At 33.5% G+C, this 19242-nt stretch overlaps 1 protein-coding gene across 5 annotated transcripts in view; it reads right to left on the bottom strand.

Moving 5' to 3' along the window:
- The window catches only part of LOC129000147 (H(+)/Cl(-) exchange transporter 7-like), a 51743-nt gene that overhangs the window by 9938 nt on the left and 22563 nt on the right, over positions 1-19242 (bottom strand). For 4 of the 5 annotated variants that reach the window (XR_008491344.1, XM_054427076.1, XM_054427077.1 and 1 more), the window contains exons 7-14: positions 16353-16496; positions 15457-15634; positions 13204-13335; positions 9953-10006; positions 8320-8485; positions 5584-5725; positions 5371-5464; positions 1828-1997 (exon numbers count right to left, since the gene is read on the bottom strand). Coding sequence is in view for 4 of the 5 variants with exons in the window: in XM_054427076.1 (XP_054283051.1) it covers positions 1828-1997; positions 5371-5464; positions 5584-5725; positions 8320-8485; positions 9953-10006; positions 13204-13335; positions 15457-15634; positions 16353-16496 (1080 nt within the window). In the remaining variant the exon portion in view is untranslated. The remainder of the gene's footprint in view (positions 1-1827; positions 1998-5370; positions 5465-5583; positions 5726-8319; positions 8486-9952; positions 10007-13203; positions 13336-15456; positions 15635-16352; positions 16497-19242) is intronic. The other variant, XM_054427079.1, reaches the window with a different exon arrangement.

The following is a 19242-nucleotide window of genomic DNA, read 5'->3' as shown; positions in this document are numbered from 1 at the left end:
GTGTAGGCCTACTGATGTTTACCATTACTTTCTTAATATCAAATTGTGTTCTTACAATCACTCTGTACTATAGAAGAAACAAAACTTTTCAATCAAGGCATGAGTTCTATCGGGTGATATTTGTTATACTATACAGTAAGAATACCTGTTAAAAGCCAATTCAGTCATAAAAACAGACCAAACCATGATAATTGATTCTCACTTTCTTGGGGCGGAATACCAAAATTTAAAAAACAACAGGTATTAGAAGAGCAATGAAACGTCCATCTCAGTATCCACAGTGAATTTTGGGAATGGACAAGGTGAATGATACGCTAACTACACTATCAGTGCTTACTTAACTAAACAATGTTGACATTTTTTGGACAATGTTGTCTATGAGTTAGACATCTAGGGGAAGGTGGCAAGTTGTTCCTAGATTTAAAAATAAAAATTGAATATCGATCCAGATATTCTGGATAAAAATGTGATTGATTTTTTGACAATGGGAGATAGATCACAAATGATCTTGTTTATATGCTGATAACGTAAAAATCTGCAGACCCTTTGTTATTTCCACTTACAGAAAAATTTTACGCCTCAAGTGTTTTTAAACATTAACCTTACAAGAAAAATTACTTTTCAGTACCCAATGTTTAGTTGACTACATTTTAAAACTTCTCATAACAAAAACATCTTTTTACCCATTACAGTACCCATTACAGATTCGCCTTTATGTCAAGCTATGCAATGACCACTAAAACTAAAACACTGAAGGAGGCAAAGCTAGTAAAAGCAGTGAACGCGTGGCCATTGTCTGTGAGGCCGAGCATTACACTGGTGATTAATTAACCTAGAGTGAAGTTGATTAATCAACAAATGATTGGTTTATTGATGATACCGTGAGTCAAACACTGCAGAGACTCCCAGGAGTGACCTGTACATGATGGAAGAATGGTAGAGTAAGAAATTAGTAAACGATAAACCAATAGCACAGCAATCTTGTGTACTCAAAGGTAACAAGCTAAACAATGTAAATACAACCATAATGAATGAATTTCTGCAAAATAAACATTGATTAAAAAAATGTCCAACATATTTGATTTTTAAACATTGTTTACATTTCATTCAAACTTTCTCCTTCCACTTCACCAACTGCAAATCTTGACATGATTTAAACATCAATCCACGAATACTTGAACAGAGCCGGTATGGATCATAAACATAAACAAATGACGTTGCTGGAAAGTAAACATTATTTTTATTTCTTAAATGGAACTGTCCAAATCATATGTTAATGCTATTAGTATAGGATTTGGGCCAGCAACTTCATTTGTTTATGTATGATCCATACCGGTTCTGTCCAAGTATTCATGCATCAATCAATATTCTATTTCTTTAAAGTAATATTAATTAAGGTTAGGGAGCTTAGGCCGGAAGCAAGAGGAATCACAGCAGGAGCAGACTTCAGGGGCAATGAACTTAGTATTTAAGGTCAGAAATGTTAAACTCATAAGTTTAGGAATTTTCCTTGTTCTAATTGCCTTTTTATTGCCAAAATTTAAATGATTTCATCATTTTGGGACAGGAACCTTGGGATATTGAAGTGATTGTGGAGGCCATCTGTAAATTTTTACCCATGAACAATTTACCATGTCTTGGGACATTATCATGTTACAGCAAACGTGGTATATGATCATCATTGCGATGCGATCACATTAAAATCTGGATTATTGAATTTATAATCACAAAATATCATGAGTTAACATTTCCTCAGAAAGGAGTTATTCATAATATTCTTCCTGTATATAATTTCAAGTACAAGGGAAAGGTGTAAACGTCACTCACCGATTCTGGGAAGCAGTTCTGTATGCCGATGCCTATGAGTCGACCCCAGGCCGCACCAGAGAGCAGCGCAGGCACGAACACGCCTGCGGACACGCTCAGGCCTGTTGTCACCACTGACATCATGAAGTACAAGACAAAGAACACTATCAGCGGCACCACGTTGTACGACCCTGGAAACAGAGGTTAATGTGATGTACAGTTGTAAAAGCGTTATTAATCTAAGATAAGTTTGAACTAAATTTCAAAGTATTTTTTTTTTTTTTAAGAGGTTGGCAGCCTCTTTTAACCCTTTGCACTCCAACGTTCGAATTATCGGACGTTGTCATTTCCGCCAAAAACTCCGTGGTCCGAAATATCGCACATCAGCAAAATCTCCCGAAAAATCCGACGTCCGAAATATCGGTCATCAGAAAAATAATATAATATTATTACGCGCTAATATTATGGCGGAAAGTAAATAAAAGAAACGTCTTATAACACTTAAAACATATATTTACGCTTATACTGTTACTCACAAGACGGTAAATATACAAAAAAGGTGGTAAGTGGTGATCGATTTCGATTGGACACTCCAATCATCATCAGACCCAATAGGCGAATGTTTAATAAATTAAATTTAATAACACGTACAATGCTGATCAAGATGTTATTTAATATTATGGCATACTTGTTAGAAAGAGTTGTGAAATATTACTCTATGCTTTTTTTTCTCTTACATAGCTGTAATTTTTTGCTTGTCATCTTTTTTTTGTGGTCTATGGCGCTGGCCGGCTGACGCAATCCAGCTGTCTGCAGTAACTGGGAGGTCGGTGTTTGCTTGCTGTTTGCATTGTTGTTGTTTATGTTTACTGCTAATGTTTCTGTTTACAGTTTGTTTTTGAGTAAAATTTTATGCTTTTATATATTTTAAGTTTACAATGGAAGATTCTGACAGTTCTGATGAAGATATTTATAATAACAGACGCAGACGACAATCACCAGTTAGTGAAAATACACTGTTCAGAAACGTAGTGGAATCTGGTGTTGGTGTTTATGATGACTTGAGTGACAGTTTTGTGGAAAACATATCAGATTCTGAAACCTCTGATAGTGAAAACTAAAGTGATGTTTTGTCAGGTTTTGATGATGATACTGATGAAGACCCTGACTATGTTTTATCAGAGGAAGAAAGTTCAGATGAAGATGCTCCACCTACAAAATCTCGTGATAGAAATATGCCTCTTGGTAGGCCTAGTGACATAGCTGAAAGAAGGCCTGTTGAGTTTGTAATTTCGAATTCAGATAGGCCTAGTCCTAACCTAGCTTCAAATGGTAGGCCTAATCCCTCAACTAACCAATTGCATGATACCCAATTGCATGATACCAATAATCTAGATTTAATTTTGAACGACGAAGTAAATGTAAATGCACCCCTTTTGAACTTGAATACAGTACATGCTACTATTGAAGATGTAATAAGAAATTCCGAACGTTGTGAAACCCCTAACCCTGACCCTGATATTCCACCAGATATGGACCCTAGTGAAGAAGAATGGAAACCTGTCCATGAAAGTGATGACCCTGGATTTGACCATGACATTTTATTTTTCGAACAACCTGGTCCAAAGCACTGTCCTCCTCGTGATTCTGAACCGATTGATTATTTTTATTTATTTTTCATGGTTGCAATCCTAACAAAATTCGTAAGAGAAACTAACAGGTATGCTAATCAGTATTCAGTACATCGAATCACATCTACTTAATTTGACCCCTAATTCTAGAGCCCATAAATGGAAACCGGTGACTCTAGCTGAAATGAAGGCATTTATTGCAGTAATTTTAAATATGGGCCTAAATAGGAAACCGACAATTCAGAGCTACTGGGCCACATCTAACTCCCAATATACTCCCTGGTACGGAAAGATGTTTAGTCGATCTCGTTTTGAAAGTATTATTCAATTTTTTCATATGGTAGACAATTCAAATTTGCCTAAAATTGGGAATCCTGGATATGACCCGTGTGCAAAATTTTTGCCCCTGCTAGAAGCCGTCAACAGACTGTTTAGGCTGTACTACACTCCACTCCGTGAGTTGTTGGTTGATGAAAGTTTGATCGGAACTAAATCAAGATCTCAGTTGTTGCAATACCTCCCAAACAAACACCATCACAAATGGGGTGTAAAGTTGTGGATGCTGTGCGATTCCATTTCGAGGTATTGCCTTGCGTTTTATTGTTACAAGGGAACATAAAGTACTGGACAGAAAACCACAGGCCTAGCCTACAAAGTTGTCCACAAACTGCTTGAGATAGGCCAGTATCTGTACAAGGGTTACCATGTTTTCATGGATAACTTTTTTACTAGTATCCCTTTGGCTACAAGTTTGTATGAGAAACTTACATTCATCACCGGCACCGTACGAAGGAATAGAAAAGGCATTCCATCTAAATAGTTTTTTTGTCTTGTGTTTGAATGATTGACTGCATGGACTTTTTTTATGACTTTTGCATGGCATGTTTTATTGAGTATTGTAAAAATTAATGAGGTTGAATAGATTTACTTTTTGAATATTCTCGACATTTTTATTTCATTTTGCGTTTTCTTTCAACAATCATTAGTGCTAAGCTAAAGGCCCTACACAAAAACTTATTTTGAGTTTTTTCTACAATATTACTTTTACAATACCATAATTTGATTTTTGGAAGAAATAGTTTGAAAAATGTTATGATTTGTGATACAGTCTTGGGGTAACCCTCATTTATCAAGATGAAAGTATTTTGGAGTTCGGACAAACATTTTCAAATTTGCCTACAACTTCTTCATTTTTCAAGGTAGGTGCATGGAACTTGTGGTGTTTTGTTCAGAACTAAGTAGAGAATTTGAGAATACTAACATTATATATGGTCTCAATGGTTTTTTTTTAATAAACGTTCAAACATAATATTTTTCTAAAAATAAGAAATCAAACGTATTATAATAAAAAATAAAAAAAAAATAATTTTATATTTGATATGGGTTATTTTCACTTATTTTTATGTAGTAGAATTTCATAGGGAATAAAAGGAAACAAAAAGTATGTCTCTATCTGATCAGACAAGGAAGATACATAAATTTTACCAAACGCTTACAAAAATTAGTTAAAATGTCTGGAGTTTTTGGCTAGGACTATCCGGCAAAGTACCGGCATTTTTGGCTAGGACCAAAAAATTTTTGCCGGAGTGCAAAGGGTTAACCTTGCATTTGCCCGTCCACATAGACTAAGCGCCCATGCGTGGATCGTTTACAGCAAAGCAAGGAGTGAGCTGGTACAGTACAAAGGTGAACTGTACTGATAAATTTTAGTGGCAGTGACCAGAATCCAAACCCACGACATCGCTGCCTTGGGCCCAAAGTCCGCGACGCTACTGACTGAGCCACCGACTCACTCAGTGTGGGGGAAATATTTTAGATATTTTGTGGTTTTAACCTGGAACGTTGGGTATTGAAGCACATAACTATGCCAGCTCTCTCCCCCATAGAATTTTTATTAAATGGTATAGAATGAATAGTCTGCAAAAATTGTCACCTTTAGGATCGTGAAAGAGTGAGCGGAGTGTGTCTTCAGCTCGCTGGAACCAGAAGGAACTCAACTCGTTATACGTCCCCTTCGGACAGAACACCTGTGAAATGAGCCAGAATAAATTACAAAACATTGGCTGTGTCCCTTGCATAATCAATCTGACTACCACTTGAAACTGTACAAAGTGAATAACTTCTTACAAGACAAAACCTGACGCACCTGCACTGCGAACTTGAGGCTCTCCTCCGTGTCCTCATGGCAGTAGTCGTCCAGGAAGTATATAGAGGCGGCACCAGCGGACGCAGTGAGGAACGCCACCAGCATCGCTTCACACAGCTTAAGGTAGCGCACCTTGATGTACCTACAGCACACGTTCACCTCAGAAACTATCAATAAAATGCAATCCAACACTCATGATCACACGTCAAATGTGTAAAAGCTTATATCTAAATAATGTTGCCAATGTTAGTATTGTATTTATGAATTGTGTGCGGGATTGGGTTATGTTCACGGGGGATCGTTCAAACTCCTTGAAATATGATTTAGGCTAATAACTTTAGTGTAATTGAAAAAAAAATGTTACTCTACATGAAGGATCAGAGAGCAAGAGTTAAATAAAAAGAAACATAGAGTAAATTAAAATTGTATTAAATAAATAGTAGTAAATAGATTCAAACACACACACACACACATATATATATATATATATATATATATATATATATATTTCCCCAACACATAAACTATTAATTTCATTGACTGATTTTGCATGAATTGCCTTTACACTGGATTTGATAATATCGAAATTTACCATATAAAGATGGAAGCTGTGATTTTAGAGGCACTGTGAAAATTGCTAAACAAAACCAGTAATTGTGTAAGCTAAATATTTGTAGTAAGCCATAAGTACTAACAACTACAAAGTTTGGATGAATAGAAAATACAGTAGAAATTACAACATGCAATTATAGAAGATAAATTGCAGTTTCAGCTAGGTAAAAATGGCAAATATTTCAGCATATTATTTGTGATGGATCAACTATGTCAAACGGTTTCATATTTTACACAAAAAGTAATTCAATATGAATATGTGCTTTAGAACAATTTGAAATTGAAGGTAGGGCACTGCTGGTTCTAATGGGTTATTGGGGAAATCTTACTTTGTATAATTTCAATTTTACTGGTGCGCAAATGTTTACTTCAACTGTGCTAAAAATGGTATGTGATTTTTATATGTGTACGAGTAATTTGAATATTTAAAATGAGTGGGTTGGCACGAGATGACTTTTGGCTTGACTAAATGAAATTATCAACAAATACCGTCACATTCTTGAAGCAATAGATGTACATATTTTACCATAACCGTTTGTATTAAAATTTTGAAATCATAATGGTTGATTTTAAAATGGTAAAATATTTATGGCATTGCCTAACGAGCATCTTAAAAGACTATGATTGGGACTTTCAACCCCCTATAAAGGGTTTAATTGTGGTAATTAATTCCAAAATCACAAAGTATGAACGTATACAATGTACATTACTTCAATTTTTATCATTATTCTAATTAAAGTATGTATATTTGATTGATCAAACCAAACTTTTTGAGAGTTGCTTGGAAGTTTTGAAAAACACCTAGTACTAACAACTATTCGTCAGTTCATCAGTTCTAATTATATAAGAGTTGAGAGGTTCAAAGAGAAAAATATAAGACCCTGGCAATATTTGTGCTTTAGCACCAGAATAAGTGAATGAAACCAAAATATTTTCTGCATTAAATTTGGTAAAAGAACTCAGAAAAAAGTCAAAAGTCACCTAAGGGACTAAATCTTATAGAAAAGGCCACTGTTAAAGATAAGACCAACAGATATTGTCTACTTAAATCAAAAGCGTGATAAGGCGAGTTAGGAAGAGGCGGAAACTTACACTTCGCGGCTGGCCGCTGAAAAAACAACATTTAACATGTGAACTCGACTGAAAAATGTAGTGTGGAGTATAAAATGTAATAGTGAAAGATAAATTAACTAAAGAAAGTAATTTACTTGGTACACATTGGAGACAATAATGTCTTTCTGAAGAGATTTTTAAAAGATTTCACACTGATTGTCATGAAAAGACAATGTTAGTGTATTTGGTTTTTTTATGTGCCTTGACACACACTGAAAGTTTGAATTGTAGTTAAAACTTAATTTTACTTTTTGAGATTTGAAAGACTTTCAAGCCTTGGTGTATCCAATGTGTACTCGTTTGTGCTGCAAACTTCTTGGATTGCCACCAATATGAGTTATAAAGCAATTTTGGTTCTAAATACATTTCTTACTAAATACAAATATTATTGTGGTCTTATTTTCCTTCATAACCAGTTGTGTTTGAAAGTAACAAAGCAACACAGAGAATAAAAAAATGAGTACAAGTGAATTATAAAATATACAAAGGAGAAACCATGTTTTCATTTTTCTGCTAACACAAAATCATTGACTGTTATATCACTTTAATTATGACAGGGTGTAGAGAATTGAAGTGGAAGATTTATTGCGATAATGCACAATTCAGTGAAAGTAAAAACATAACTAGATGATGGAATTTAACTTTTCACTATACTTTACAATGTGGTGTTCTGGATCTTTATTTTTATTATTATTATTATTATTTTTGTGTTTCTACCCCAGTGACATTTTTTACCTTTTGAATGGGTCTTGTTACTACCTGATGTCAACAGTTTTGTTAGATAGCATCATTAATTCATAACCCAAGGACAAATGGCATCTGGGTCTGGAAACAATCTCACATGGATTTGAACCAGCGACCTTGAGATTAGAAGGCGAGCACTATAACCACTCGGCTATCCAGACAATTGTACCCATATATCATTAAACCAATTACCATATACAGACTACACCTCATCATCTCCAAAATACAACTCAATATACCGACTTTGTACAAGATTAGAAGACTCACTTCATGCGGAAGGTGGTGATCCGCATGTTGATGGCTACAAACACAGCTCCGAGCACACCACCGATAGCTCCCATCCCTATGAAGATTGGCAACTCGAACACCTCGTAGTTGGTGATGGAGTCGTTCAGTTTGCCGAAGAACAAGAGACCCGGGTGCGTTAGCTGACCTGTAAACGACAGTTGTTGAAACTAAATTGGTTTCGTAACTGGAACTTGTATTTAGAAATCAGGCTCATAATACTGATCACATAGTACGGCTGTTCCCTTGGTGGTTTCTCAAGTAACAGAGTTGAGCCGAGATTGTGACGAGAACTAAGAAAATTATTTCAGAACCAATGGAGTATGTTGAGTCAGGGTTTTAACACAGTAAACAAAAATGTAAAAGATGTCTTCGCTTGCTCTAAATTAATAAATGTAAAACCATAATTTCTTTCAAAACAGATTGCATTAACAACCATTACTTTTAGTGTTACTTTTTACTTTTTGTTCAAAACTTTGCAGTTATATAGAATGTTGCAATTGATAAAAGTCTGTTTAAAATTTATATATTTTTTTGAAAGACCAATTGGGTTAGTAAAATAAAAACACAGTTTTCTAAAGTAAATGTTTGAGTAAAAAAAAAATAGTTAACGAATAATTTATAGGATTACACAAAAAAATGGAATAGACGTGCAAGAATGGTTTAAAAAAATGTTTTAAGTTCATAACAAGTTAATCAGTACTGGTACCGTACAACAGGGAGAGCACTGTAATCAATTTCTGTTTGCACTCGTTTTACAAAGAAAATGAAATGATTCCACGGGTAAAATAATTTAAAACATTTTTGAAAAAATATTTTACAGAAAATATTTTATAATGGTATTTCAGTATTACAGTATACAGACCCTTCCCATTACAGTATCAATTTTAAATTCTGGTCTTGAACTTAATGCAAACAATGTATTGTATATTTTGTTGCCAACAAACCAAACTTTCAAACACAGGGGGGAAAAGGGATAAAAAACAATTAAACCTCTACTAAAAATATTAACTCATTACAATAGATAAATTCTCAGTTTGTCTTAGTTGGTTGGGTGATCTTTGTACAGTCAGTACTACAACCAAGATAAATTCAGTAGTCCTGGCATCTCTGATAGCACTGGGTACAAGCCAACACAAAAACACTCAAATTAAACTAAATTATTACAATAATATTTAGGCCATTAAATGATACATTTTCTACACAAATCTTTTCGAACCCTAAAAAAGGCATTAGTTGAAAAAACATGTCTTTAAAATACAAAATGTTGTTTGTTTTTTTTTATGATCAATAGTGGTTCCTCGTGAGCAACTTTAGAACAAAAATAATTTGGGCCTAAGGGAAAAAGCAGCCATCACAAGTGGGAAAGAAAGTTGATACTAACATAATTCCGTAGTGACATAATTGGGTAGTGTTTACGTCAACAACATGGCCAACAAGGTTTATGAGTTTATTGGTAATACTGACTTCATTATGATGTTTCATAACAGGTTAGAATTATAAATATTTACAATGATGCGACCAAATTTTAGTTAGATGGAAACCAGAGGATGGAAACAGGGAAGCAATCAACACACATGATCGAATGGATGATTTAAATGAAAACGGAACATACCTTGGAAAAAACTGTCTGGATTATTGTTGACCATGTTATACTTTATACTACCACCTGAATAAAAATAACCTGTTAAACTTGGAGTAATTTGCAGTTGACAGAGTTATTACAAAACGTTCGGAACTATGTTAAATTCAATCATACAAAAATAGAATTAAATATAGACCATCAGCCGTGCTGCAGTTACCATAGGTTCTGGCTCCCAGCGGTGTGCGTCAGTACCTGTGGTAACCACAGCATGGCTGACAGTCTATATTTAATTCTTTTTCTCTATGAATCAAGTTAACTACAAGCTATTTTGTCTTACTAGTAGGTGTAATCATAACTATCAGTATTAATTGTTAAACAAAATGAAATAATTTCAAATCTAAAATACAAGCTCTCAGGAGTTACTAAAATACATTAAAATACAAGTTGGCTACCATGCAGTAACACTTTGGTTGAGATGGAACGGAGGGAACTAGATATGAAAACTAAGGAAGAATATTACAAGACAAAATCCAAATAGGTACCTAAAATTATGGTTTGTTTAGAATTTGTGTTGTTTTAAGATGAATAGCTGATGTGTTCAATTTTACCAGGGAGGTTCTAACGTATAAAACGTTTATGAAAAGACAATGAAATTTACCAAATTCTCGCCGAAGTTGAAATTTAACTGAATGAGGGAGTTACTAACAAGTAAATGATTTCTAATGAAACTTAATTAGTATACTCAAAAATCAGTCAATGACAATCATGCTTCTATGTCTGCTAGAACCAAACTAAGTTGTACACATTGAATCCAATTTAAAAGAATCACCACATCCTTGCTTGGGAAAACCATTGTGAGTTTAAGCGCAATTGATTGATGAACAAGGAAATTTATTAACAGTTCAATATCTAGAATGGCTGAAAGTCATGCGGAACAGGTAAGAAATAAATGGATGCACAAATGTTACTTCTAAGGTATAATGCGCATCTAGAGGGCTGAATTCTACAAGCAAACAAGAAATGTCTACCCTGTAATACTACAACCGAACATATAGCCTACAGGTAAAATTAGCTGGTAAAACATATTAAGCTATTTTTATTGCTAACACAACTGGTTGATGTTAAAAAGTTGAAATTTTAATGTTCAACAAAATATGCTATAAAACACAACAGCTTTTACCAAAGCAAGGCAGCGTGGTACTTCACTTAAATTATGTCTTTCTACAGAATCTTAAGTTATAATACCTTCTGGAGTAGAAGAAATGTCCATTGGTTGAGAGTGGGACAAACAAAAACACTTCTGAAGTAAAGTGTTTGATACAACCAAAGGTTCTCTCAGAATCTTGTTTTTAGCAAGTATAATTGCAAATTCACTGTTGCAACTTAATGTTAGAACAAGTTAAATTATGCCTGTTGCAAGTATGAGTTTAGTACAGAAATTCATATATATATACATTTAAAGAAATTAAAAATACTTAATTGTTTTGAGAGCAACATAAAACATAAAAGAGGCAACACATGGAGCCAAAAGTACTTCGGACCCCTCAATGATAATACCTAATTTCTCAGTATATTAAATCAGTTTTAGATGAAAACCTAATTGATAAATACCTCAATAGAAATCAACATTATTAACCCAGTTTAGATAAAAGAGTTAAACATGTTTTTAGTTATTTTCAACTATTAACAGTTAGTTATTAAGAAAACACAGCTTTTATTTTTACGACCAAATATGTTTGTTAAATGTATGTTAATACTCCAGATGTTATTATAACTCATGAAATTTTTTAAGCATTTTTTCTTATTTATAGTTTTATTGTAATTGATATTGTTATTTGACCCGTTTTTTATCAGTCAGTATATACAATATAGTTTTAAGATAAGATTTAAATTTGTTATTTCACAGTTCATCTATCAAATAAAACAAAAACGAAGAATCAAATTTCTTTTAATTGACTTGTTTTTCAGAAATTTCAAAACATAAAATTAAATTATCTGTCAAATTGCCTTACCAGGAATTTGATAGCAATACATACTAAAAAGTCTAAGTGAATTAATGAGGTTATATTATAACATTACTTGAACAAGAGTGTACTATATGGACTTAGAAAAGCTTGTAATTTGTAAATAGCCGAGGGAAAGACCGGTAATTGCACAGTGCCATTTTACAGACTGATGACTCTTGAAACCTAATTAATACCATACAGAATAAGTTAACCAAAAGCTTAGTACAGTAGACTCCCTCTTATCTGGACACCTTTTAACCGGACATCGGTTTAACCGGACTACACTCGGTGGAAATGACATCTCTATAACCGGACAATTTTTATCAGCACATTGTTTTAACTGGACTAGATCGGCAGGAAGTGGGCGGCACTGAAACGACTGTTCTCGTGGGAAAGATTTGAGACCAGTGATCTCGTGTCTAAATACAATGCTCTCCTAAATTTAAGTTGAATATCACAGTAAACGGTCCGTTTTAACAAGTTTTTGGGGACGTTGATTTAACCGGAAAAACCGTTATCCGGACTGGCCTTGGTCCCGAGGAGTCCGGATAAGAGGGAGTCTACTGTAATGAAAAAAACAAGCATGGATTTTCAAATAAAATCAAGCAGTGCAACAGTGTGTTTACTTTATCATACATATTTTGTTTGGAAATAAACAAGAGGAACATTAACGTGTAAACCAGCTTTATATACATTTTTTATCCACCATCTTCATAGCTATAAATGGGCAATTCACTCTATCCATCTCATGAAATTTGTTAGCTTTAATTATTCTTGCTATGGTGATGTAAGCCCTGTATATTGTTTTATTAATTGCAGAAATAGTATTTACCTAACCCGCCATGTTAAACTTCCCTATCCCAAGTGTGATGTATACAACTTCTTTACTCCACGAGTGATGTAAAGTTGAAAAAACTCACTCGGTGAGGTAATGAAACCCATTTAAATGTTACATGAAATATTACAATGATTCTGATGTTGTTAAACCATCATAAAGGTTCGCTTATAACTTTAACTAAAAATAAAAAGTTATTATAAGGTCACTGAATGTAATGCGGAAATATAATCTAGCAAGCCAGAGAGAACTATTTACAGGAATTTGTGAATCTCAACGAGACAGTAACAACTAATTTCATGACCAACCAAAATGGTTAAACGGAAAAAATAAAATCTAAAAAAAAATAGTGCTTAGCACGACACATTCAGGTGGTCACTGGTCACCTTTGACCCTATAATACACACGTTTGACACTATCTTTAGTTTATCGAGACTCACCTGGATGTCCTTCGAAGGCGCTGAGGGACAGATTGAGAGTGAAAGTTGCGACCATCGAGGACAGAAATATCTTCCAGATGAGCGACAGACTCCAGAAACTGGTCCCCTCCTCCAGACTGAGCAAGACCCCTCCTGGAATAGAAATTGACACATTTAATCATATAGCCCTTTGTACTCGTTTAAAAATACTTTTTGTAAATTAAATTAACAGAACATCATCAAAGAATTAACTTTTTATAGTAAAAATATTTTTACATAAAAAGATGTTATTCCATATTATGTACCTTGTCTTTAGGCGATACTGTCAGATACTGTAAGTGGATGAGATTACTATTTCATTAAATGGGTTTACAAAATTTCTTGTTTTAAATACTTTTTACTAGTTTAGCTAGATGTTTTAATAAACCATCATACATTGGAAATATTTTTGCTGTCATTTAGGATAAACGACAGTAATAAAACATTTCAAAAAAATATGTAATACTGCCTGTAGCTAAAAAATGTTGACAATTAATTTATGGTATTGAGAATAGTGTTGAAGAAAAATGTTGTAGATGGACTAACACAGCTGTTAATTTGCAGGTGAAAAAATAAATATTTATGTTTATTAGAAGATCACTATTAAATAAATAACACATTAACCTACGTATTTCAAACAATTTGGACATTTATCAAAGGACTAAAGTGATATTTGCAAACAAATATTTGATCAGTTTTAAAAAAAGTACAAGTAACATCTAATGATAAAAATAACATTGTAATATAAACCGTTTGTCAGGTTCAAATAAGTCAAACAATTTCAAGAAACACTCTTCAAGCTCAAGCAATGGATGACATGCTTGCCTCTATTTTGAAGGACTTGGAATTCGCAGAGAAGAGTCTTCAATCCTCTACTCATCTACTAGATGATGATCTGGATCCCATCACCTCAACAATAGATACTGACAGTCTGACATCGGCTAACTTTGACACAACTCGTAGTCAAAATGAAGACATCAACAAGCATTCTTCAGAAGCAACAATAGTGAATAGCTTTACTAGCAACCAACAAGAATTGAAGCTGTGCGTTGAGCCTATAGAAATGAATGAATCTGCAGAGCTTGACCAAAAAGAAACAAATCTAATTGATGATATAATAAGCACAGTTGTGAGTAAAACAGAATGTGAATTAGATCGATCATCATTGGCAACTCCTTCCAATACTCAAAACCGTTCACAAGACCAAAATGACTTTAAGATTCCCCTACCAAGTAATAACCCATACATAAATTTTGTACAAGACTTTATGGCGAAAATCACACATCAAGAAGTGACAACTTCTGTATTAGTCGCACAGGCAGCAGCGAAATGGCGGAAAATGAACGAAGAGGAGAGAAAAATGTACAAGAACAATGGTAAAAACTGTGCTGAAAATAAACAGCTTCTCAAACTGAAAGACTACGTCAGATCAATGCAGATGTCAGAAGAATATCTTTTTAACGAGTGTAAATTTTAAACCGCTCAAATATTTGGTTATAAATTTGAAATTTTATGTAAAAAACTAAATCAAATTGAGATAAGTTTGATTTGAATGAATCTATTCAATCAATCTATATAGGCCTCAGAGGCGATTTTAAAGTGTTAACTTAAGTTTTAATAATTACTAACTAGTTTGAACATTTTCTAACAACATATAACAATTAGGCCTACTTAAAAAAATGTGCATTACACAATGTTGTTGATAGTGATTTCCTAAATTTATTTTATGTTTGATTCAACAAAAATATATAATGTATCTAGTAAAAAACTGTTTCATTCTTTATAATGGTTCAACAATAATACATTTTATAAGTTAAACTCACCTTTGGCTCGGTAGCCGAGTTCACGTCTGAAAGTTACTGGTCAATCCAAAGCGAGGCTTGATTTGAACCCAGATGCCAAGTCATTAGGCTATTGATTAAAAGGTCTGCCTTAGGTATTAAAAAACCATGATTTTAACCATTCACTTACAAAAGAAACTTGAAAAATACAGTGGAGCCTCGATAACAACCCTTAATAACGAGGGTATTTTTCAAACCCCCTTGAAATTGTTTACCCCTAATCACATGTTAAAACACATGTTGCCTAATCACATCACATGTTGCAAACCTCGATAAGAAGTCAACCTTGATAACAAGTCTTATTTTATAATAACTATGAGAGTATTGTTATCAGGATTCTACTGTACTAACGGTGTTGACCTAATAAACAAACGAGAAACAAAGAATCACTCACCGACGGGAGCCCCAAATGCCGCAGCGACCCCGGCGGCAGATCCTCCGGCCACAAAGTCCCGCTTCTCATGATCCTCACGGAAGAAGTGAAATACCGAGTCGGCACAACTGAAGCCTGGGACTCTCAGAGTGGCAAGAGATCCTCCTACAATAGCTCCTGTGTGGATCATGGGACCTTCCTATGACAAAACAAAATCACAATCTTAGATAAGAGAGTTTACAGGTACTTGATAAAGATTCTTCATTCAGTCCAACATGACCTAACTTTAACTCAGGCTGACTTTATACTCATTCTGAGTCACACATTGGTTTACTAGCAGGCACAGAAATGTTTAACCAACAAAATAACAACCAGGCTAAACTCTAATGAACAAAATTTTGTCGAACAACAAATTTGACTAAAATCTACCATGACAAAGTACACTCAAACTTACAAAACTCAATTTTGTATAAAAAACATAGCGCTAGATGATTTGACAATACTTAATCAGTGGAGATGTTACGGCCAATATTCTATTTTACATTTATAAAGTAGTAGTTCTATGCTTTATTTTGGAACCTTTGGTAAACTAACAATTAAACAGGAAACCAGTGAGGTGATACACAAACAGAAGAATGTAAAGAGATATTACTATCGATAGTTAATATAACATACCATCTACGCTTGCCTATATTCTCTTTTTCTCAGATATTTACTTTTCAAGAATTTAAAAAAGGCCATCTAGGTAAGTGAGATGTCTTTCACATATAAAAACCTGGACAAAGCGTTTTTAACCAACCAATGATGGAACTGTATTTTACAAACAACACAATAAAGCCAATGATAAGAAATTGCATCTTAAAAATTCATATTTCTGCATTTACGATGTAATAATACGATTTGCATTGACATTTTACCTTGCCCCCCGCCAGACCGGCCACGCAAGTAGCTATGGTACTGCACACTCTGATCAGCATCACTCTCACGTCCACAACGTGCGGCATCTTCACACCGTTGAGGTATGAGATGACGATCGGGACACCACTGCCCGTCGCTGCCGGCTGACACAGTCATTAGATTAGGTGAGCGGAACCTTTGATTGTGATATGAATATCCTAGCACATTAAAGCATTTAACAAAAAACAAGGATGATGACAAAAGCTTTCAGTAACAAGTACCTTATATACTAAGATTATTTTACATAAAACGAAATGGACCTATTTAATTTTTAATAGATTAAATGTTAACCTATATAATGCACAGTGGCAGTAACGTCAGATGATCTAACCCTGACCAATAAAAATGATTGAATCTACTACTTCTTTAACTCTAAATCTTCTAAACACAATTTTTTTTCTAATTTATATATTTTGACGTTAATGTACTTCTCAAAGAGATTTCTAATAAAGACGTTTGTCTATTGTCAAAACTATATTGTTTGATACCAAACAAACAAAAACTACCGTACATGTATCAAATATAAACAGTGGTATGAGCTAATTTTAAAATTTACAGTTTTCTGCGTTAACATTGTATTTCATCAAATGTTCACAGCATAATATTTGCTGACCTATATTATAATCCAGTTACATATTTTATAGTAAAATATTACATATTATAGTAAAAACCAGTTCGTAATCAAATAAAAAAATATAATTATGAAAGTAAATTAATTTAAATAATATAATAAGAATTTATGGGCTAACTTTTGAACCGGTTCTATGAGTGCCTCAATTAATAGCAGGAGGTTTGAAAACAGGCCAAAACCAATTTAATGTTTATTAATGACCTTACTATTAGTTCAAAGTTTAGTTGCAATATTAGTCCAACACCCAATTAAATTTATTACCAACTAAAATAATGTTTGAAGTTTTAGTGACAAGTTTTATTTTTGACAGAATAACTTTTTTATAAAACGTTATTCTAAAACGTTATTCGTCAAATTGAGGATAGTTTTTAGCTTTTTGAAACTTTTTTTTATGTTTATCTCAGGAATAAAATATATATTGTTTATAAGAAAAATGTTTCGGCCTATAATTAAGTAGCCAAATCAATCAGTTTACTTTTAAAGTAGTATACCAAAATTGTTTAAAAAAAATAAGAGACAACCAGTAACTAAGCCAAACTAAACTTTTTATAACAAGTGTTTTATTTCCTTCCATTGTCACGTCCAACCGTATCATACCATGACAACCAAAACAGATATAAAAGGTACCTGCGTAATGTTTTAATTATTAAATAATTATAATGGTATGAAGAAATTATCTTCAACAAGAGCTTATATCAAACAAAGTCTGAAATTACTAAAATTATGTGAGAGATTTAGCAATAACCGAGTTTAATTTAGAAAAATTTTGCTGTTGTAAGCGAGGAAAAGAATAACTGATAAACGTTATGACAGACTCTCGATGGCGTAGTGCCAGCTAACCTTCTACTCAAACCACAATGTTCACCTCCCCACTTGAATTGGGAATTCACCTTTCTTCAGATGTCATTTAATTCTTTACTATATATATCTAATCAACTAAAAATAATTTAGCAATTTAAAACTCCATTAATTTAAGTACCGGTAAAAAAAAGCTGATTGAAGGTCGAGATGAGATGAATAGTGTAGCAAACAAACTAACAGATTACAAAAAAATTCAAAAATTGTAAATAGCACGCACAAATATTATGTGCATATAATTTAGCGTTTAATAAATAATTTGGATTCAAATAAGTTATGCATTTATCCTTTTAAGTAATCAGCTGGATTATTTATTTTTTATTTTTCTATATATAATTTTACCTTACCGGGTATTTAATAATCATGAAATAAAAAATCTGAGTCTAAATTAGGTTTGTGGTTATTCAGGCACGAGGCGATAATGACTGAAGAATATGCATGAATAAAGTGCTTATTTTACAAAGCTGATACGTTTGACAGGATTATTATTTTTTTTTAACAATGATTCATGGCAGCTGGTTTATAAATATAAAATCACTACTGTTATATAAAATAGAAAACATAAATTTATAAGTAACAAATGGATTGCAATTAAGTTTGAAGCACAGGTTCTTAACAGGCCGTAATTTGAGGCACATGTTTCTTACTAGTTGTAGATGCTCAGTAAAAAATATTTTTGATTAATTCAATGGCTCTACTTTTGTGTTTTTAAAGTTTTAATACTAATCTCATGGATATCACCATCAACTAACCAACACAAGTAGACTTCTCATCGCATTGTAAATTTTGAAGCTTGTTTTTCGTGTCTAGTTCATGTCCGGTGACACTGATCGCTAGTGTCAAAAAGATTTTGTTTTTGTTATTTTAGGGTTAGTTTCATTATTTGTGCTTTACTGTTTGGTTATATAACTAGGGGACGAGTTATTGTTTATGATTAGATCGTTTCATTTGGTAAAACGAGTTTTAAATGACCGAAATAACAAGAAACAAATTGTAAACAAAACACAACCCCTACAGTGCACTGGACAGAACTAACGATAAAATTGGCTTCAGCTGTTCCATAAGGATGAGAAATCTACTTAGGGAGTATGTTTTATTTATGACTAGCTGTACCCGCGGGCTTTGCCCCGTTTAACTTCATAAGTATTAATAAAACTGTTGATTGCTGTACCGGGTTGGGTGGTATTTTGAGTGGCTTTTCATGGTTACTTCAAAGAACAACATTGGACTTAGCTGTCAGGGAGTATTTGGGCCCTAGGAGAGTGTTAAATTAAAAATGACTGTCTTCACTAAGCCTGTGGTTATATTGGCTCTATTCATGAAAAAATCTGCTCAATTGGTCAAGTAGTTTGTTAGGTTGG

The sequence above is a fragment of the Macrosteles quadrilineatus genome, unplaced genomic scaffold (assembly GCF_028750875.1).
Source record: "Macrosteles quadrilineatus isolate MER2022 unplaced genomic scaffold, UCM_ALF_1.0 Scaffold_8__2_contigs__length_117827958, whole genome shotgun sequence".
Taxonomy (NCBI): Eukaryota; Metazoa; Arthropoda; class Insecta; order Hemiptera; family Cicadellidae; genus Macrosteles; species Macrosteles quadrilineatus.
This window is presented reverse-complemented; position numbering and strand designations above follow the sequence as displayed.